Source organism: Stegostoma tigrinum, chromosome 17, assembly GCF_030684315.1.
Source record: "Stegostoma tigrinum isolate sSteTig4 chromosome 17, sSteTig4.hap1, whole genome shotgun sequence".
Taxonomy (NCBI): domain Eukaryota; kingdom Metazoa; phylum Chordata; class Chondrichthyes; order Orectolobiformes; family Stegostomatidae; genus Stegostoma; species Stegostoma tigrinum.
The window spans coordinates 22,081,897-22,104,773 of NC_081370.1; the positions used below are offsets into that span (position 1 = coordinate 22,081,897).

The 22,877-nt window shown below is 38.5% G+C and overlaps 1 protein-coding gene and 1 long non-coding RNA gene across 4 annotated transcripts; both read right to left on the reverse strand.

Moving 5' to 3' along the window:
• Positions 1–8,135: 8,135 nt before the first annotated feature.
• On the reverse strand, positions 8,136–15,058 carry LOC125459375 (troponin I, fast skeletal muscle-like). Its single transcript, XM_048545772.2, has 5 exons — positions 14,923–15,058; positions 14,694–14,825; positions 13,340–13,429; positions 9,351–9,533; positions 8,136–8,292 (listed from the first exon to the last, which is right to left on the reverse strand). The coding sequence occupies exons 1-5, from the start codon at positions 14,950–14,952 to the stop codon at positions 8,203–8,205; spliced, it is 525 nt and encodes a 174-aa protein (XP_048401729.2). The 5' UTR covers positions 14,953–15,058; the 3' UTR covers positions 8,136–8,202.
• Positions 15,059–15,880: 822 nt separating this feature from the next.
• Positions 15,881–22,489, reverse strand: LOC132210687 (uncharacterized). Of its 3 annotated transcripts, none has more exons than XR_009446841.1 (3): positions 22,356–22,488; positions 21,383–21,412; positions 15,881–20,380 (listed from the first exon to the last, which is right to left on the reverse strand). It is a non-coding gene; the product is annotated as an uncharacterized LOC132210687 (long non-coding RNA). The 3 variants fall into 3 exon arrangements; XR_009446843.1 differs by having other exon boundaries at positions 20,374–20,488; positions 22,356–22,489; XR_009446842.1 differs by having other exon boundaries at positions 20,375–20,451.
• Between the last annotated feature and the right edge of the window lie 388 nt (positions 22,490–22,877).

Below are 22,877 nucleotides of genomic sequence, written 5' to 3' on the forward strand. Positions count from 1 at the left end.
GAGCACATGATGTAGAGACGCCAGTGCTAGACTGGGGTGGACAAAGATAGAAATCGCATGATACCAGATCACAGTTCAATGGGTTTATTTGAAATCACAAGCTCCGGAGTGCTACTCCTGTGTCGGGTGAAGTTGCTACTTCACCTGATGAAAGGGCAGCGCTCTGAAAGCATATGATTTCAAATAAATTTGTTGGACTATAACTGGTGTCGTATGATCTACGAAGAGTACTCTATGAAGAGTATGAGGACATAGAACAGGGGGGCCAACACGTTAAGCAGCAGTGTTGGGTGCATCAGACCAGACAGAATTACAACTTGGCTTGCAGCAGATGAGAGCTGGGTTCAGTGATCATTCATTGGCTGTAAAGTTGTTGGTGCTTAAAAGACAAGCAGCCTATTTCTATTCTGCGAGGCAAATGCAGCTTTTGTTTGTTTGCTTTCTGTTCACTTTGGTGTTGGTGCATTTAAATGAATGCTTTGAGGTTTTTGAAGGCTTTCCAGTATGTGATGGTCCCACTCAATCAATGGGAAGAGTAGCACAAACTTAATCAGGGATGTAAGACAGAATGTGGCTAAGGTAGGCAAGATGAATGGGTTAAACTGTGATCAATGTACAAATGTCAAAGTATATGCAATGAAATGTTAGTTGTGTCACCTTTGTGGTGTATGGTTACAGTCCCACTACACCCACAATGGAAGACTACCATTGTTTGACCAGATACATGGCTGTGTTGAAAGGTGACACTGGCACCCATGATCCTGGAATATGCTGGCAACGGTAAGGACTTCTGCTTGTGTCCAGTCGCAGAGTAAGACAGGCAGGATATTACACGGACATGGTACATTATTAATGAGGCAAGTCTGGAAGCACAATATATGAAAACTCATGAGAAACCCTCAAGAAAACTTGCCAAAAATTCAGCCTCTAGTAACCATTGAGAGGATGCTGCCATAGCTTTGAATCTGTCCAGGTGTCGAGTCTGCTTGAGACTGCTCCAAGTGTGATTATTTAATCTAGGTAGAAGTATGTGTCATATTTACCCTTCCCTCAGATATTGGCCATGTAAGATTCAGTGGTGTTATTGGTCAAAGCTGTAAATGTAGTTTCTTCATCTCTCAAAAGTCCTTTTTAGTGACTTCAAGCAGTTTTAGTAGTCATACTACGCTGTCTTAAAGTAATATTCCTCAATAACGAAACCTAAAATTTTAATATTTCATGTACCTAAGCAGCAATTTTCCATCTGCCTCTTCTTTAGTCATGGTTGTGCTATTAGCATGTGGGTTTCTTTTTTTAACATGACTCATTCCCAGGATATGAGCTGACTTTACCAAGTAAAGCCACGTTGATAAAAGACTTTTACGCAGTAAGCATCTACTGCTTTTGGCTTCACTGGCAAATCTACCTGAAATTAATTTGCTGTGAGTATTCCAAATTTATTAGCGTTGCTTAAACTTTAATGGGTTCAAACCCATTGTGTTATTTCCATGAATGTAAAACCACTTGTCTAATGTGGTGTCTCAATTTGATACTGAGAAGTGCTTGTTCTAAAGATTCAGCACAGTTTAAATTTTATGAAGTTTCCAGTGATCTCATGCCTACCTCATTCTTTCTGTATGAATATAATCAGTGGAATGGAATGTGCTGACTGCTACTGTCAGCCCCAAACCTCTGAGTTGAGGGAGGGAGCTAAAGGGAGATTTGACACACATTGACCACGTCCTAACCTTTTAGTGTGTGTGCTTCCCCGCTATCTGAAGGTGCTGATTTGGCCAATTCACTGTTGTGTGGACTATGGTCTTTCTCCAGTGTCACATGAACTGTCCACCATTCTTCATGCATGAATAAAAGACTTCGAGTGACCTGGTGAGGATTTCAATTTAATTTATGTTATCATGTTGTAATGAAGTTGCATTCACTTCACATTTTGTTTTTCAAAGAGACAAACTATCTGGGTTAGGTTTAGGGGTAGGGAGCTACAAAACTATTGAGAGCCACCTCAGAATTGGTTATCCTCACCTAATATTAAAATATTAGACAGTCACCTAATACATCTTAGCATTCTTCACATCCATAACATTAATGAGATTTTTATTCAAATGCATCCAGAGGGATCATGGGTTATAAGTCCAACACTGCGAATCAGAGAGTCATAGGGTCATACAGCTTGTAAACAGACCCTTCAGTCCAGCCAGTCCATGCTGAACATAGTCTCAAACTAAACTGGTTCTACCTGCCTGCTTCTAGGCTCATATCCCTCCTAATCTTTCCTATTCATACATTTACCTAAGTGTCATTTAAATGTTGCAACTGTGCCCACATCCACCACTTACTCTGAAAGTTCATTCCACGAGTGAACCTCCCTGTGTTAAAAAAAATTGTTCCTCATGTCTTTTCTAAATCTCTCGCCTTTCAAGTTAAAAATATCCCCTGTAATCTTAAAATTCCTCATCCTAGGAAAAAGACACTTACCGTTAGCCCGATCTATAGCCCCCATGATTACATGAACCTCTATGACGTCACCACTCAACCTCCTACGCTGCAGTGAAAAAGTCCCAGCCCATCCAGCCTTTCTTTATAACTCAGACATTCCATACCCCGGCAATATCCTGGTAAAAGAGATAACAAGGTGTAAAGCTGGATGAACACAGCAGGCCAAGCAGCAATCTGACCCCACCACCAAAGACATTTTTCCTTCCCTATCCTTATCTGTTTCAAAATCTCTGCTCCCCCAACCGCATCCCAAAACCAGCTCAGCTTGTCCTTACCTCCCTAACCGGTCCTTCCTCCCACCTATCACCTCCTCACACCTCAAGCCCCACCCCCATCTACTACCTACTAACCTCATCCCGCCCCCTTGACCTGTCCATCCTCCCTGGACTGACCCATCCCTCCTTAACTCCATACCTATTCTCATCTTTACTGGCTCCACCCCGCCTCTTTGACCTGTCTATCTCCACTCCACCTATCTTCTCCTTTATCCATCTTCTAACTGCCTCTCCCGCTCTCCCTATTTATTTCAGAATCACCTTCCCCTCCCCCATTTCTGAAGAAGGGGGTAGGCCCAAATTTCAGCTTTCCTGATGCTCTGATGCTGCTTGGCCTGCTGTGTTCATCCAGCTCTACACCTTATTATCTCAGATTCTCCAGCATCTGCAGCTCCTCCTATCTCTGGAACATAGTGGTCAATCTATTCTGAATCCTGTCTAACTAATAATATCCTTCCTATAATTGGGTGACCAGAACTGGACACAGTACTCCGGAAGAGGCCTCATCAATGTTCTGTACAACCCCAACATAACTTGCTAATTCCTACATTCAAAGGATTGAACAATGAAGCCGTGTGTACTAAAAGCCTTTCTAAACACCCTGTCTATAGGTTACAACCCTTTCTCTTTCAAGATGGCACCTTTCGCTAGCAGTTCAGTAAACCAAACATTAACTTAAATAGGCTAGCAAGGGTTCAGAGGTCAATAATCTTGAATCAGGGAGACACACAGACTTGTCTCATTTCTAGATCAGTTAGAAGGAGAGCTTCTTGTCCGAGGAGTCAATTTAAATATTCAGGAAGACAAATTGTTAGTTGGTAAAGTGAATTTAGCTTCTGAAACAGAAGTGGAGATTCTGCTGTTTTTATAAGGAGCAGTAGGGCATGGATTATAGGCAATGAAAAAAAAGTTCAATTTATGTGCTACTTTATTTGTTTCTTGAATAATTGCCCAGATTTTTCTTTTCAATTGGCCCTGTCTCAACCAAGATCTTTATTGGCTGTCTTCACAAGGCATAATCACATGTAGTATTGCTTGATCAATCACTGACCCTGATTTATTTGGAGGCCAGATTTTAACAGATAGATTTTAGCATCTTAGTATCTGAAACCGAAGATGAACTCAAAATGCCACATCAGGCTATCGTTCTATTTAACAAATATAATCTGATGATAAAAATCTGTTAATCTTAGAAAAGTCATCTGAAGGATTCAACTGTAGAAAAAAAATCAGTAAATTCTCTTCTTTTCCTTCCACCCATTTTTTTGACATTATGCCTAGCTACCTAACCAAGAGCATTGGTGAATCTTATGCTCATCGATGGCTGTTAATGTTGCTTTTCAGCAATTTAGGATCACATAACAAAATCTAATGAAATATATGGTCAAAGTCAAGTAAACATTATTTGCTTTATCAACATTCAATCCTAAAAAACAGTAGCTCTCATGTTACGGCATTTCATATTTTAAACAATGCCAAGTTCCGCTTCTATTATTTGCTTCATAGCTTATTCCAAACATCTTCACTTTGTGGCAAAATGTTTTGCCTGATATTGAAATTTACTTTTACATCAATTCAATTTACATCTATTGATTTCTCAATCTGCTTTGAAATAATAATCTTAGTATGTTTTACCTAAACAAAATATATGGTTTAACATCTTACTTCAAGGATATCCCTCAATGTCTTGAGTTTCTTTTAACCTTTAAACCAAGTAATCTGATCAGTTAACTTGTTAAAAAAAGCTTGTCAAGTTTCCTTTTATTTATAAACAGCTACTACAGTTAGAAGTATTTCAGTAACTGTGAGATTTGTGGGGTCTGACTGCTTTGGGATATCCTGAGATAATGGGAAACACTGGCCAATTGAAGTTATTTATTTCATTTGCATTTATAATGCTTCATCCCTGAATTATGTTCATTGTAGAATAAAAATGTAACCCTCACGAGTATTTCTCTGATGGTCCGCTCCCTTTGCATTTGGATCTGTCTTGTTTTATTTTTCTGCATTCTGTCTGAATTATTTATTGCCTACCAACAAATATTGCTTTGCAATATAAACCTGCGTTACAAAGTTATGATCTATTAAAGATGATTTATGAATTTATCATGTGGAATTTAGATTTTTAAAAATCATATTAAATCTTGAAAAGCAAATGCAAAAGTTCATTGACTTCAAACAGCAGCCTCTAAGAGGGGTGATTATTTGTATCACTGTTCTGGATAAATTCCAAAGCTGTTAGGTAAAGTCAACTTGTCTGCAAATCCCAGAAATCTCAGTTAACCAGAAGGAGTGGGAATGAGATTATCTCCCAACACATTTGAAGCGAATTTAGACAAACATCTGATGGGTCTGTACGATGGATGTAACATCCTTAGATCAAGTTAAAGGCTTCCCTCTAAATATCAGAGACACTGACGTTTTTATAAAAAAGTCATTCAGTCCAAAGCTGTGCAGGTTAGGTGGATTAACCATGGTAAGTGCAGGGTTACGGGGAAAAGGTGAAGGGCTGGGTCTGGGTGGGATGGTCTTCAGAGGGTTGGTGAGACTCGATGGGCCAAATGGCCTCTTTCTGAACTGTAGGGATTCTATGATTCTATGGGATTTAGTGGTCACTGGGTAATATATGTTAGCCTTGCCAGTAAAGTCCGCATACAATGAATCAATGTGAACCTTCTTATGCTGTGGTCAGCAGAAAGAGGAGACTGATTGGTTTTGTGAGCTATCACAGCTAGATACAGGAGGAATCTTCAGTTATCTATGGATTCCAGGAGATTAATGCTGACACACCAGGGAAGGGAATCATTGGAACTGGTTTTACTGCTGATGTACCTATGTGAAACTTTCCAAAAGCTAAGAAAAGCACCTATCTAGATAATCCCTTGAATTTATTACTCCATGAAATGGGGAAGTATGAACCAATTAGAAGCTAGGATCAACTGTGGGCTATTTCCTGTAAGAACTACAGTGGAGAATGTAATGTGTGGTAAATATCAAAGAGAAATATTCTTTCTTATGATTTAAAGTAGAAGTGGCCTACAGTAATAATGCTTGGATAATAGTGTTCTTAGTTATATGTGTCAGTAAAGTCTTATAAACATGAAATGGAACTGTTTCATCCTTTTCAGTCTTGCTTTTTAAAGACTGTGTCAGTCTCAATGGGGATTATAACCTCAAATAATTATACCGAAGTTTCTTGAGATTAAACTTCCAGAGTGTCGCATAAAATTAATAATACCATATCGACTGCCCTCTTTACATGCCATCTAATTTTCTTTTCCATTGACTTCAATTTGAGAAACAATCCTTCACTTCCCCACCCCATCCCTTGCTTGATGATTCATTTTGTCTCATTTTATGCTCACGTCAGCACTTTTGACCAACATTCATACTTCATATTTATCAGTGTTAAAAGTCACTTGGTGTGTGTCCATCCATAAATGGCATGGTAGCCCAGTGTCTAGCGCTGCAGCCTCTCAGTTTCAGGGGCTCTGGTTCGATTCCAGCCTTGGGTGACTGTCTGTGTGAGTTATGACATTCTCCCTGTGCCTGCACTGGTTTCCTCCTACAGTCCAAAGAAGAATATGTTTGATGGATTGGCCATGCTGAATTACATATAGTGTCCAGGGTTATGTAGGCTTGGTGGATTAGCCATAGGAAATACACAGATAGGGTAGGACGGTTGGTGTGGACTCAATGGGCCAAATGGCCTGCTTTTACATGTGGGGATTCTATAATCCACCATGCACATGATATTAAAAACATGTTGATGTGCCATCATGCAACTTTTAATTTAATCAGAAGCATTTGTTTGATATTGTGCCAGATGCTGTCTTAAAGACCTAGATAAATCATAACATGGGAACTTCTTGGAACTATTTTATTTGCAACAACCTCTTCAGATATTGAGGAGATCTTTGGGCAGATCTTTTAGGCTTCTAAATGCATGTTGACATTTTACTGTCACTACCCAAGTTTTTGATTTGTCCCAATGGAGAACCACCTCGCAGCCTTTCTACAACACATCCATCTTCTTCTGTGCCTAAAATAGTATGATGGCAAATGGTTGGGGTTCCTGTTTATTCTTATGTTGAAAATGGACAATCGCATACCAGAGCTAGAGGTTAGGTTCTGCCACAATAGGTTCCAAAACTATGCATGCAACCTTCCAGCAAGTTGCTGTGTAGCCATAAAAATGCTACAGCTCCTGACAGGTTGCAAACTCCATTTCAAACATTGAGAACATTGCAGTAGAACACTGGTTACTCCCATGTGCATTGGCATGAATGTCCTACATTACAGCAAAGTTGACCAAGAAAAGCTTCAGAATACTCATGTTTTTAAAAAAAACCCTGATTGGAAGAGTTTATTTACACTATAACTTTAGATGAGCAGTACATAGATCATAAAATAAATGTTTTTACAGTATAAAGTTATTATTTACCTTTTTGTCATCTCTAAGTTATGGATACTTAGCTTTACATACAGGGCTTTCGAGAAGATGTATGATGGGTCATAGTTTTCTGTCAAATATTAATGGAGTTAATGGTCACTCACTGTTGTTTATTGGTGAATGATTCACCAATTCTTGATGAGGGAAAGCATGAAATTCACAAAGCTTTTCTCTATCTTGAACTGCTCCACTGTTAACTTCACAAAGAGGATATCATGTCTCACTCAGCAAAGAACTGATTATGGTGAAGTTGCTGTAGTTACACAGTAGAAGGAAACTAAACTCACCCTAGATGGTTACATCCTGTTCATTTGAATTTAAGCTCCATTTTAATGACACGATAATTATTAATTATTAATTATGTCAAACTCTGATCTGGAAAATTAATTATTGAATTATGAAGTTTCATTCTTTACTGTTGAAGATTAAAATTAAAAAAAGTTGTCACTTTCCTTGTCCATTTCATTTTTTCTCTCTAAATCCATTCTTTTTCTCTCTTTAATTCTCTTTCTGTATTCAATTTGGCATTGAATACGCACACTAACTTGCACCTCCTTCTCAATCCTTCCATTATTAATTTCATTCTCTTCACATCTGACTGACAAATGTAGTATGCTAGAGCTTGTTCTATTCAGCAAGAGTCCAGATGCCCTGTTTCCTTCACAGCAATGTTATCAGCTTGCATTTTCAGCAACTTGGACTTCAAAATATCAGCATGATTAAATGGGCAAAGGCAAGCCCAACAAATAGCAAATGCTGTTTAATGCCCAGCTACAAAAAATATCAAGTAGTAAAATATTGGATTGAATTCAAGCTAATTCCCAGCTCCTTTATTCTAACTACTGTGTCATCCTCTTGTTCCAAATAGGACTAACTAAATCATATATATATTTCCAATAGTGATAAGGACAATGTTGACCTACATATATTTTATTACAAATACTAAATGCAATACAGTATTTGGTTACATGGTGACAAGTTTTATTCAGCACCCTCAAACATCTTCTTTCTGCCTTCCATTCCGGCCTTCTCTTCAATGTTTTTACGCCAGTCTCCAACATCGCGCAGATCCTGCAGTGGGAATAATTGGTGAAGTTTAAGGATGAAGTTGGAGCAAAATCACAGCTCAAGTTATGGATTAACCTCTCCTCCATGGATTTGTTCCTTCTGACTTTCAAACCTTCTAATCTTTGTGGGACAAAACTATCTCACAAAAAGTATTTACTCACTAAGCTATCGTGAACCTATCAGAAATTATGGATAAAATATGTGAAATGAAACACTAAATTTGTCTGGAATCAGTTCATTCAACACAGGCAAAGGCTGCAGTTAAATATCCCTGCAGATAAATATGGGGGTGCAATGGTATTTGGATAGGAGAATGCAGAGTGGGTACATGGAAAATAAACCTCTGCTGATTTTCTCCTCTTCATCTAGTGATGATAAGCTAAACTCTCAGACCCCTATTAATGCTATCAGCTGAGATTAGAAACATCAGAACTGATGAAGAACTGAAGAACCCATTGAGTTTCTGTTCTAAATTCTGTTCAGAATAGTGGAGAGATGTTTGAACGGTTTTGGAAGCTGTTTATTGATATTGGGCCATTCTCCACAATACTAAACATGGACTCATCGGACTTCATATTTTGACATAATAAAAAGTTATTATGCAATAAAAAAGTTTTGTTTTGCTGCTTTCATGAGAGGAATATGTTAATTTATTGAATTAACAAAGACATGGGATTTCATTGTTATAAAGATGCAGCATTTTGCAAGTGCAAAAGTTAACTTCAGAAGGTGGAGAGGGAGGAAGAGGTGATGTTGATCTATAACTATATATGGATTTCCTTGTGATTGACTCATTAAGATTAAAAAAAAACATTCATGGATTGGCAATGCAGGCAAGGCCAGAATTTGTTGCCTCTTCAAAATGCCCTGGAGAAAGTGGAAACGATCTGACTTCTAAAATAAATTGCAATCTGTGGGATGTTGGTACATCCAAAGTTCTGTTAGAGACAGAATTCAAGCAATTTGATCCAATACTTGTCTTTAAGTGGCTAGTACGCAGGTATAAACTATCAAAGGGAGAAGTGAAATTTCAGCCATCATTTTCAGGAATGTTGTCTTACCTTCTCCTTCTCAGTGTCCTCTTTCTTCACTTGTTTCAGATTAGCTCTCAAGTCCATGGACACCTTGTGTTTGGAGCCCAGCAGAGCGCGTAGCATGGCATCAGCAGACATACGGACTCTCTTGAGTGGTGGCCTCTTGAATTTGCCTTTCAGGTCAAAAACTTTCAAGTTCAGGTCGTCAATCTGCAATATTGATGAGTTCCGAATAAATATTTACATAGTCCTCAAGCTCACCACTTCTCCATCTCTTGCCATACCTTTTTCTCCTTTAAGACAGTTCTTAGAACTGACTCAGAGATAGTGTGAACTGCTGATGCTGGAGAATCTGAGATAACAAGGTGGAGAGCTGGATGAACACAGCAGGCCAAGCAGCATCAGAGGAGCGGGAAGGCTGACCTTTCGGGCCGAGACCCTTCTTCGGAAGTCTGAAGAAGAAGGGTCAAAACCCGAAAAGTCAGCCTTCCCGCTCCTCTGATGCTGCTTGGCCTGCTGTGTTCATCCAGCTCTCACCTTGTTATCTTAAAACTGACTAGTTCTTTAACTAAGCTTTTAGTCACCTGTATCTCTCATGTGGCTTGCTTACCTCCTTTATTTTACAATGCTCCTGTGAAATGCTTTGAGACTTTTGTTATATTAAAGTCACTATGTAAAGACATAAGCTGTTGTTGTAAATGGATCAAACATATTATGGGATGCAAATAAGAGATGCTCCACAACCTTAGGATTTCCTTCATTCTCATTGTGTTGAACTTGGATTTGGAATGTCTTATTCATGCTTGAGGAGTTTCCACATCCCAATCCCAGTTTATTTCCTCTCATTATTTATGCAGGGTGAAGTCCTGATACAATTTGCAAAGTTTTCAAGAGTTAATCATAGTCAGAGCATTTAAAGGGAGAAGAAAATTCCTGATAATTTTCTAGAAAATGCTATAAAAGGAACATTCAGGGAGGGCAAGCCTGCTTAAAAAAAAACAACAAAGTTTAACACCTCTTATTGATTATTTCTTGATTTAGTTGTTGGTGCCATTCTGGAAACTTGCCTTTAAAATTTTTACATTAATCCACCATCAACATGCTTCCCAGTAGATGTCATAGAATTATAGAATTCCCACAATGTGGAAACAGACCATTGGGCCAAACAAGTCCACACCACCCCTCTGAAAAGCATCCTACCCAGACCCATTCCCATAGCCGTTCTCTGTGACCTGGCATTTCCTATGCTAATCCACCTAATTTACACACCCCTAGATGCTACCCTGCACATCGTTGGACCGTGGGAGGAAACCGGAGCACCCAGAAGAAACCTATGCTAAGTGTAACATCTTCCCATATCCAAGTATAACATTTTCCTTCAATAGACCCTTACAAACTTTGGTACTCAAAGATGATAATATTAATCAAGAATACAATAAAACAAGCTTAGTTTTCTGTTACTTCATACCAAAGAATTCTCCTATACAATATGGAAATTGTTGCTCTATTCTGCTTAGAGAAAATGCAATGTTGATCCTGTTCTAAAGAATGCAACTTAGTTTTTCATTGATCACACTCAGTATTCTATTTATTCACCACAGAACTTCATTGATTTTTATCAAGTGGATGCTTGAGTAAAGATAATAAACAAAAATCGATTATGTATTGTAAGAAAACAACTGACTTTGTCACAATCATTTGAAACTTTCTCATGGGCATTGTGAATATTTTGCTGCACTACTATAATGCATTCATCATCCCTGTATCCTTGTGGAAGTGATTATGTTAAAAAATGAGAGAAAAGTGGAAATACCAGAACTACGTCTGTCTCTGTGCTGTGGTCATTTTACTTCAGTGAGCAAGTTTGATACCATTTTTCCTCAATTCATAGTTGCAAACAAGTATTCTGCTTTGCATAGTGTAGAAATTGGAACATGTTGTGCTTATTGCATGTACCATAAATGTAAAACATGCTAATTTAGCAGTGCAAGCAATTGCAACCAATCATTGTATCCTTTTTATAAGCAGAAAGCTACCTAAAATGGGAGCTTGATGCTGTGAATATGAAAGTGAATAGTGTAACACATACTGAAAGGCCCAGATACAAAATTTGTTGACTGCTTGAGGAGCGTTTGTTGGGTGTGTCCTGTCTAGGATTTTCCAGTGGCCAAGGTCATTGCCAACTGAAGTAAATTTTAACCTCCTATTCTAATACAGATTGTACCTACCTAATCTCACACTCTCTGGTGCAGCAAGTTCTGGGATCCAGCACCTGCAGTAATTCCAGTTTTCTAAACAAAACACATTTTGCAGTGCAGCAAGGAAGATTTCCCTGCATTTAACTGTTGAAAGGTAGTTTAAAGAGCAATATGCAGGAGTTCTCAGCTTTGATCACCTCTCCCTCATCTTCACAGATTTATACCTTGCACAAGTCAGTACTTTCAGCACTGTAGAAGAGGGTCAGGAGTAGAGAAAGAATTTGTTTAATAACACCCGTGCTAACCCTGACATATCACCTTCTGTAGTCTGACAAAATACACTGTCTAATAACGATTTGCTCCCAATACTACTGGATTAGGGAGGTATGAACTGTAGTCTGTTACATGAAACAAAGAGAAGCAGAGTGCCACTCCACCACTTTTGCACATCCCTTCCACAACTCCACCACTCCACAATCCTTGTATTGGGCCTGCATCCTCATTATTGCCTGTTATAATCAGGTACACCATTTTTCTAGTGGAGTACGCTTCCTCTGGAGGCAAGTATGGAATTAATGCCCAAACGGCACGGTGATAAAGGTTGATTCCCTAGGCCTGAACATTTACTTTGTTTGATTGTCTCTGGGCACAGGATTGCCCAGGTTGCATCTTACACTGGGATTGGGGAGCAGCAAAAGAGTGAAGCTGCAGGGCCCAAAGACTAGCAGTAACTACATGAACATTTACGACCAATAATTGTAAAAAAAGGAGGCTGGAATAAGCCATGTAGTCCATGAAGCCTCCTTCATCATTCAGTAAGATCTTGGCTGATCTGACTGTGGTCTTAACTCCACTTGCCTGCCTGTGACTCATAAACCTCACTCACTTGCTGATCAAAGATTTGTCAAGCTTGGTCATGTACATATTAAGTGGGAAACAGAATTCCAAAAATTAATGACTCTTTAACAGAAGAAACACCTCCTCATGTCAGTTTGAAATGAGATACTGCTTACTCTTAAACTGTGCCCTTTAGTTCTAAATTCTTGAGAATTTTCATTTCTGTTGGAAGTTATTGAATGCTCAGACTACCTGGTTCTTTTTTCAGTGTTCTACACATACAGAGAACCTCTAAATTGCTTAGATATTTGCTGCAAACCTATCTACACAGCTCTTGGAGGATCTCTTGGGTGTCCCTTAGGTGAAATTGGAAATGCTGCCAACTGCTTCTCTTACAATTTTGTATTAGGCCAACATCTATTACACAAATATTGTGTTTTACAGAAGTTTAAGGAATCAACAAATTTTTACTCAGATTAATTTGATGGGGTTATACCCATGACTAAGTTAATCAGCCATTGCTTTGTGGATGAACAAACTGCTGAATGAGCATTTCTCATTTCACACTTTCTCATGTTATGTTCTATTAACAAGATTTAAGCAAAATTGTTTAATGTGAATAATGCAGATTAGGGCTATGAATCACTTGGCACTTCTGCGGAGAAGAAGATGGGATGCGGTGTAAAATGAGCTGCTAATTTATTATTAGTTCATTTCACAACTTCAAAGCCCTCACCAGTGATTACTTCATGATTGTCATCCATAAGTTGATTTCTTTTTGTCTCCTCAATTCTGCCCTTGTTCCCAATATAAATGCTTTACGTTACCGCTCATTCATATGTTGCAGCAACGTGGGTACAGGTTTAAGTGTCAAAGGACATTATATTGCTTAGTGCTTTGTATCAATCTAAAATGTTTCTCCAAAAAAGAACAAACGATGGTGAGGGTGCTTGTGAGGGGTATTTAAAAAGGTGACATTACCTCTTTGGTGGTCTTAGCAACTTTGGATTCCATGTCATATCTCTCCTCATCAACAACATCTATCTTTGCATGAAGTTTCCTGCACAAGTCCTGTTGAGACAGACGTGAGAAAGTTCAACATTGCAATAACACTGGCTCTTTTGTTTCATTGTGCTATTGCAGTGTGGTTTTAAGCTCACTCATTTCATAACTGGGATCGACAAAAGGCCTTTTGGGAATTACATTGGGTGGACCAATAAGTTCAGATCGGAAGAAATAATTGATTGCCAAGTGGTATTAAAGAGCTGGAAGAGTCAATGAGATGTCAGCACGAAGGAGATGAACCATTGGGCCTCAATTTCCTTGGGAGTACTGCTGCGTCATTGTCGTTTTATCAAAAGCGGTCCAGAAACTCTGTTTGCACTAAATTCCCAGCTAAGGTACAGAAGGGGAAGGTTTTTTTGAAAAGGCTTATTCAAAATATATGCTTTAACTGAAATAGGTTCTCAAGGCAGTTCCCACAAAGGGAAATGAAAATGTCTGCTTCTACCAATAAAGCAGCCTTTTCCTCTGGGTCCTCCTGCAGAACAGAATAAAATCCCTACAATATCGATTGGAGTCATTTGGCCCCTTGAGTCTCCATGAGAATCGCACCCTATCCCTGTAATCCCTCATTTTTGCCGTGGATAACACATTTAGTCTGCACATGCCTGGACACTACAGAGCAATTTAGCATGGCCAATTCACCTAAACTGCACATTTTTGGACTGTGGGAGGAAATCCATGCAGACACAGGAGAACATACAAACGCTACCCAGTCACCCATGATTGGAATCAAACCCATGTTCCTGGCACTGTGAGGCAATTGTGCTAACCACTGAGCCACCGTGCCGCACTGATAGTGATAGTGAGTAGACAGTGAGACCTTGGAAGCGGACCTACTTTTCCAACTATGGTGTGGGCTGTTCAATGAGAGATGCGTTATAAGAGAGAAAATATGGAAAAAAAAGAAAATTTCTTGTGGTTGAGATTTGTGAATTACTGTATTAAATTTTACAAATTAGATCATTTGGTTGTTAAAGACAACATGGATTTGAGTGCATGTGAACACAAAAATCACCATCATAAAATATATTTGTTTAGCAAGTCATGGGTTTGGGACTGTATTCAAGTGATATAATTGATAATTAAAACAGTATTTCCCATTTTCTTGGTGAAAGTACAGATAATTGCCCAGACTGTTAATGGAAAACATTCCGCTATGTTGACTTGGCCAAAGAATTTTGTCCATGTTCCCTAATTGCAGATAATTCAACTCTACAATCTAACAAGGAGAAACATAGATGGATTTTTCAGAAAATGATTTTGTATTAACCTGCAGCTCTGCCATTGAAAGCCCAGAAGTCTGCAGATGTCCACAATGTTCTTCCATATACCTCTCCTTCTCTGCTACCCGATCTGCTTCTTCCTTCTCAAGTGCAGCTTTGGCAAGGGACAGCAGTAAACTCTAAAATACATAAGAAATGCAAGTTATATGAGAAACTATTTAGACATTTCACATTATACTCAGGATAAAGAAAATGCATAATAGGCTGAAAAGTTACCTTCAGATGCATTCTGCGAGAAGAGGTCATCTTGGATTTTTTCTGTCATGATCAAGGAACAGAAAAAAGGGAGAAGGATCGGAAAGTAAGTTAAAAACAGATTATTTCAAATGGTTGGCAGAACAAAGGGACATGCTATTAGTGTGAAGTCTCTTACAGTCAAACAAATCATCTCAGAATTGCATTCCAACAAACCATTTTCCAACAAAACTACACTATTTTAAAAGCCAGGCTTCATGTGACTCAACCACTGGACTTATTCCATCTTTCTCCCCAAAAAGAAACTGAATAGTGATGCCTTGAAGACAGCAGGGATGGCCTAGGTCCAATGTGTCAGTTTCCTGGTATTATCCCATTCTGGGTCATTTTCCCAGAGATATGTTTGGGGACATAGCCTAGGCTGGGCTACACACTGACAGGCATCCCATAGGCAATTCTCCCCCTCAGCATTAGAGCGAGGTGGAAGGGCCAGGACTATGCATACAAGCCACTGGCCTCACTGTGGAGGCAATGTTCCTTCAGAATGGTGACCCATTCTGAAAGTATATAAATATTTTAATTGTTAAAATAATGAAAAGAGGCACCTCCTGTCATACTTATCTAACAAGACAATCTACTGCTTGATCAGTGCAAAAGACCCTCCCCAAGCGCTCAAGCTTCATTAGACTGCACCATTCTTAGGTACATAGCAAACCTCCTCATTGGTCAGTTTGAGCAAGACTACAACTTGCCATATACAGCGCAGGCTTCTGATAGGACAGTCTTGAATCCTACAGATAAATCTGCTCTTTAACAAAGATCTATACTATTAAGGTAATAAAATGTGAGGCTGGATGAACACAGCAGGCCAAGCAGCATCTCAGGAGCACAAAAGCTGACGTTTCAGGCCTAGACCCTTCATCAGATGATGAAGGGTCTAGGCCCGAAACGTCAGCTTTTGTGCTCCTGAGATGCTGCTTGGCCTGCTGTGTTCATCCAGCCTCACATTTTATTATCTTGGAATCTCCAGCATCTGCAGTTCCCATTATCTCTTATACTATTAAGGTTACCATTTAACGAATAATACTTTACTGTTTAAAAATATTGCTCTGCCGTATATTCTCATGATTATCCGTGAAGTTTTAGTTGTTCAAACCCAACCAATTTGTCTTTCACCACCATTGAAGAGGCTGTTACACTTTCAGTCAGTTCAATTTAGATGTTAATGTAATTAACTTGAGTTCAAATGTTTCCATGGCAATTTAAATTCAGTTTGAAAATAGTCAAAAAAAAATAAAAATAATGACAGTCTTGCATATCCAAGCCTATGGGATGTGGCTTACTGGTCAGCTCTGTGTTAAGCATCACCCAGTGTGATTCACGAGTACCATTGGCTGCCTATGCTACATTTAACACGAGTGAATGCAGTAGGTTCAGTCAGTTGAGATCTTTTTCTTGCCTCTTTCAATGTCCTTCTGGCTAGTAAGCCTCAAGGTTCACAGCGACCATTGTCTCTGTCATTGTCCATGTTCACTATTATCATATCTTTCCTGCAGGGTTTGTTGCAGTGGAGGTATGGACTTCCAGCAGGTATTGACACAGTGACCAGTTTACCATCCAGTATGGCTTTGGACATACATCTACTATCCAACTAATGAAACTGGCCCAGCCGGCACAGATATTGTTGATCCAGTGATGAGCAAATGCTTTGGAATAAACATATACCAGGACTGCTGGGTTGGTGCCCCCCCTGCGAAAATATGCCACGGTTATGCCTGAGAAAGCAAATGTGGGTGCTGCTCAGTGTTTTCATGTGCATGGCATGAGTTGTTCAGGTTTCACGTCGAAGCGGGGTAAGGTGAGAAGACTGGCTCAGTAAACCTGCAGTTTACTGTGCTCAGTCAGCTTGCTGCTGTTCCATACTCTGACTCCACTTCAATAGAACAGTTACAGCTTTCATGAGGAGTGTGTTGACTTCAGCATCGAGTGACAGATTGTTGGGGATTGTGGAGGCTGGATATGTGAAACTGTCAACAACCTCCGGGGTCACATTGTGAATACAGCTGATGAATGATGTTATGGTAAAATTCCGGACTATGACATGTATCTTGCTGATGTTAATGGTCAAGCGAAATTCTTTAGCGGTTTTAAGTGCTCTGTCCATTTGCCACTGAAGCTGTTTCTTGATATGAAATTGTCGATCAGCATAGGATAAATCTCTGCTTTGGGCATGACAGCCCCTTTCCTCGGATTTCAGATGGGCAAAGCCGAACAGTTTTACATCTGTTTTGCGATGTAAGTGCAAGCTGTTAGTAAATGATCACAACGCATATGACTGCAGTAGTATGAGGACACAACACTGTTTGACCCACTGCAAATCTCAAAGGTTTCCAGTGTGACCCTTCAGAGTTAAGTGAACCTTACTCCTCATATTCTCATCGAAAAGAAGATATTATAGTCAGCAAACTTAAGTGGCAGCCAATTTTCTCCAGCAGCCGAACTATGTAATCAGTACTCCCTTGGGTGAAAGTCTTGGCAAGGTTAATGAAGGAAATGTATAATGCTTTCCTTTGTTCATGGCATTGTTCTCACAGCCACTGGATGGAGAAGATCATATTGATTATAGATTTTACAGAACTGAAATGACACAGGAATTTGGGATAGATGCATTCAACCAGGATCTGTAGTCTGGCAAGGGCAACATGGGCAAATACTTTTCCCAGACTGCTTAGCAGGGAGCTGCTTCGATGGTTATAATCACTGCATTCACCCATGTTCTTGTGCAGGATCACAAACTTAGCTTCATGTACACATGGAATAACTACATCCTCCCTCAAGCAAGGACACATTCATGCTTGATGAGTTCAAGCAGTATTGTGCCATTACATGCAGTTTTTCGATGACAAATGAGTCAAAATCTTCGCTAAGTACATTCACTGTGGGTTTAGCATACAGCTGTTGCATGATGGACAGACTGTCTATGGCTTACAAGATCTCCCTGATGATGGTGATTTACCTGGAGTACAACTAAAGGCAGTGTTTCACCCATCTCTCCATTGATTTGTTGTAATCAGTGCTGTCCTTCTCTATCTTTGGTTTTCATTAAACCATTTTCTTGGCTCATGGGCCTATTGTATTTTTGATTCCTTCCTACATACCCCGGCACTCCCTGTATTGGAACAGGATCCAGTTTGGAACATTGTCAAAGTGGTAAGCAGTAGTGATCGACAGTAGTAATCTAGAAGTCTATTGGACTTCACTTCAATCAGCCTGGAGTAGCCAGTCTTCTTGTCTGAATTTCATTTGTAATTTCTGAGAATAGATCACCTGACTTCAAAGATTCCGTATGTAAATCAACATTTTAAGATAGCTTTACTGTCAAATTGTTTCTCCTGCAGAGGTGAGGAATGTCATTCTGAAGCTGGGATTAAAGCGTTAATTATAAATTGGCTTCCACTTTTCGACTAAACCTCACTATTAAGTGTTGTCTTCAGGTAAAGAGCGTTGAAAAATTGAGACAAAAATAATTTGTCAGACAAAATAGGGTTGAATCAGTTTACATAATGATAGAATTTATATGTATTGTCTTGGGAGCCTGAGTAGACTATAAGTTCAGGCCATTCATATCACTTCTATCAAAATTCAAGTATGAAGAGGTTAAATGAGCACCAAAAAGAGGATCAAATTTTAAGACAATTCTGCACTGAATGATTACTGAGCTGTGCTGTACCTACTGAAACATAAAGAAAGCAGTTAAATAATATTTTAACTAATAATGAACTGCTGAGATGTGATACAGCTTGTGTCATCACCAAACAATGGATGATTCTATCTTAACATCGCCTGATGATAAAATACCTAAGAATAAAAACAAAATTGCTGGAAAAGCACACAGGCCTGGCAGCATCTGTGAAGGAAAATACAGAGTTAAAGTTTCGGGCCCGATGACCCTTCCTCAGAACTGATAGGATAGCTAAGACTGATCACTGATCTTAACAATTGGCAATTTACTGAATCATAGTCACTTTGCAATCAGCAATCTGAATTTAAATGTAATGTGACCAATGTGATGATAGCAGCATGTTGAGTGTCCGGAAGATACCCTTTTTGCAACCAGCAAACAAAGGGGAAACTGCTTGAGAAATGGTACAATATTTTTGAGACCAAAGGAAAAATAAATGTGTATCAACTGAATACAAAAGCTTTATTTAATACTTCCAAGTGTCGTGGAAGTTGTGCATCTAACCTGAGGTAAACTCCAGAGAACTGGCGACAGCAATAAAACAGGGCCTCTGTTATCTTGCAATTCTCACTTTGTTTAAAATAAGGCAGATTAAGAATCTTCATTCTAGTTACAGATTTTTTTCTCTGATGGCTGGGAAGAATTTGCATAGCCTCATGACTTGAAAGCAATGATTGTTGGTTATATGGTTGAGGCCCAGTCTGTTCTTCCAGGAATTATTCAGAGAATAGATACGCACACATTATATAACAAGTGATTTATAAGGATTACCACATGTGCCCTTCTATTGCACTTAGTGCCTGCTTCTGTTAAACAGCCTATGTAACTTGGCCTACCACCTTTAGAGATTTAAAGATATGATTCCCTGCCATGGGTTCCTGCACGCTGCTTTAAAATTTGGCATTTAATTGTAACACTGAAGCACTGAGCTCAAGTAAGATAATTATTGCCCTCATATCGCAGTCTCTTGACAAGAAACAGAAAATGTAATTGCAGATTAACAGACTCTCCGTCATCATGTTGTGGATTCTAATTTCATAGCCTACCAAATTTTATTCTTTTTGCCTGTCAAGTAACTGAGGTTTCCCATTGCACAGTGCCTGAGTATCAGTCACCATCTTCAACAGAAAGGAAGAAATAAATGCAGCAAGAACCAGTCCTTCATTTCAAATGTTCATGAAAGCCAGCCTGATGAAAGATCATCAAACTGAAATGGCTCTCCTTCCACCGATGCTGCCAGAGCTGCTAAGTATCCCTAGTATTTTCAATTCTTACTTCAGATTTCTAGCATTCGTTATATTTCACTTATGCACTCTATGTCCCTCGTAATTCATCAGCTTCATTTGCACTATCATCACCATCTTCAGCAGCAAAGTCACTTGACTTAATCTGTACATTGTATAGCTCTACACGCAGCCCAGCTTTGGAAGGATGATCTTTATAATTGGTCTCATGGGTCAAGTGCAGAAAGCACAACCATTTCCCATGCTCACTATTGTGGTAATTTACTACGACAAAAGAAAAGTGCTTTGCTTGTTCACACAGATAGTATTAGATTTCCCAGATATTTTAATGACAGCATTACTCTATTAGAGCAGAGAGCACTATTTTGAAATGATTTGGACAGCACAATGAATGGAAGCTTTGAGTTATGAAAAAGATTACATTCATTCCAGAAGTATCAAACAGCCACAAACACTTTGCAATGGGATTAGCACCCAACATCTTACCTCGTCACTGTAAAGGAAAAGAACAACTCATTAGAATCTGCACAAAGTTCAAATTCTCCACATTTCATTGATTATCACCTCAAAGATATCAGGTGCCAGAAATGTATAACTTTAGCTAGAGATTAAATATAGTTTTACAGCTCTTACATTACAGAAACAGATTATTTGATCTGACTGGTTGTTACGCTGTACCCGAGTCTCTTGCCAACCTGCTTTGTATAACAATACCACCCTATCCTTCTATTGATTTCCCTCCTCACATAATTACCTAACTTCCCCTTACTCAAATCAATGCACTTGCTCATAATTTTCCACATTTGTACCATCTTTGGACAAAGAACTTGCTCCTGAATTTCCTACTGAAACTAATTGCAACTATTTTACGTTTATGACTTCCATTTTTGCTTTCTGCACAAACAGAAACATTTTACCTCCCTTTTTATTATCTTAAGTGCCTTCTCTCAGATTTCTATTTTCTAGAAAAAAGAAGCCCCAGCTTGTTGAACCTTTTTTGCTGTTTATATCTTCTCAGTTCTGGTACCATTCCCAAGGATTTTTTTTGCACCTTTTCCAATATATCTAAATAATGCAGATACTAGAATTTTGCTCAGTTCTCTACATTAATCTAATTATATTTCAAAACAAGGATAACAAACCTACTTTTGTCAGTTCTATTCCTCTGGAAAAGAATGCAAATGCATGGTTTCCTTTTCTGTAGCCTTAATAAAATGTTACTTCATTTATAAATTTGTGTATTTGTACTTCCAAAATCCTTCTGATCCACTATCCTGTTCAGATTTTCATTAAATCCCAATTTAAACAACAAAGGCCCTGGATTTTGAATGAGTTAAAATCTGGCCTAATGCAAGCAGCATGTGGTCTGTTTATTCCTCCTGTTAATCTGAACTGAACATGTGTCAATTTTGAAATTAATTTCTCAGTTTTATTTCTGTTATACCAGAAATAGTACAAACTAAAAACAATTTTTTAAACAACAGGTAATACTCACTCTCCCATTTTGATGGTTGTGTTTTATGACCTGTTAATAAAAAAATAAAATTACCAACTTAGTCATTTAACTTCATGTAGCTATTTTACTGATAATGATTGATCCATATATCCTCAATGATAATATTCCTATACAAAGATGCTATTGTTGGTGTTGCAGAGATACTCAATTAATCAATGTGGAGATGGAAAAGAAGATCTCAACGTTGAAGTATTGGCTGACTTGTAACACTTCTCAAAATCTGACCCAAGAGGGAAAGATGAGCTGTGTAGAAACTATATCCTGAAGAATGGGAGGCATTTGAAAATTAATTTGAGAAAGTGTTTCTAAATTTGGTCAGTGTACCAAGGGGAACAGGTGCACGTCAATGAGATCCTTAGGGCCAGTCATTTCTCAATCTCACACAGCCTAAAGCCAGTTGAAAGTGAAAAATACTAGTGTGCAGGAAAAATGCTGAAGAAACCAAGCTTTCACTTTGCAAAAGCTGGAGAACGTCTCCAAACTTTTACTCCCCTGCTTCTACTGATGAAAACAATTAACCAGTAAAGAAAAATGCAAACCTTAACTTTGAAATTGTGAAATTATGATGTTCTTATGTAAAATTATTAAAGTGTTGTCATTCTTTAACATCCTTTGTTGTATGTAATAATTATTAAAAACAACAACATGCTTAATTGGACATATTCTTGTGAGAGAGATTATTTTGAATAGTTTCAAAAAAAAGTTTACATATCAAATAACATTTAATTTGTAAAGAAAAATATTAAATCACAACCACAGACTCAATTTTGTTTTATTTTCTGCACAAATGGTCACAATTACATTTTAAATACTTTTGAAAAACCTTTAAATCAAAATACAAGGGCTTTCAATCATAAAATGTGGGCAACAGGTTGAAAATATTAATATATGGCTAAACAGGCAATTATTAAGGGGATATAGGAAGTAATAGCAAATCAAAATTAAAGCTCACCTGGGACACAGAAGCCGAACAGAGGGCAGTGAGACTAGAGAGCTGAGGTGAAGTCTGGTAAGCCACAGACAGTTTTCAAAAGCAAGCAGTATAAATTGCTTTCTGTGATGGGTCAGCAAAACACGACTTTCTCTTTATGGCAATGAGTTCTCCTTAGACCAATCGACTCCAGTCTCCAGAAATACCCGAGCTGTGTGTTTAGAGTATAAATAAATCAGCTGCAAGACAATTTCAAGGAACCATTGAGCTGCAGAGACCCTTTAAAATTGTCTGTGATAAGTTTCACCCTTCTGAAGGATACTTGATTAATCAAGATGAATAAACTGATATTTCACTGTCCAAACTAACGGTTTTAGTCCTGCATGAACTCAGTTAATGCATCAGCAAGCAATTGATGTATTTGAATTTAAATTTCCTTTTATCACAAAAGTTAAGTATTCAGGAAGACCATAAAACCATTAGGTATTGGATAATGTCATATTGCCCATCAAGTCTGCTCTGCCGTTCAGTCGTGTCTAATAT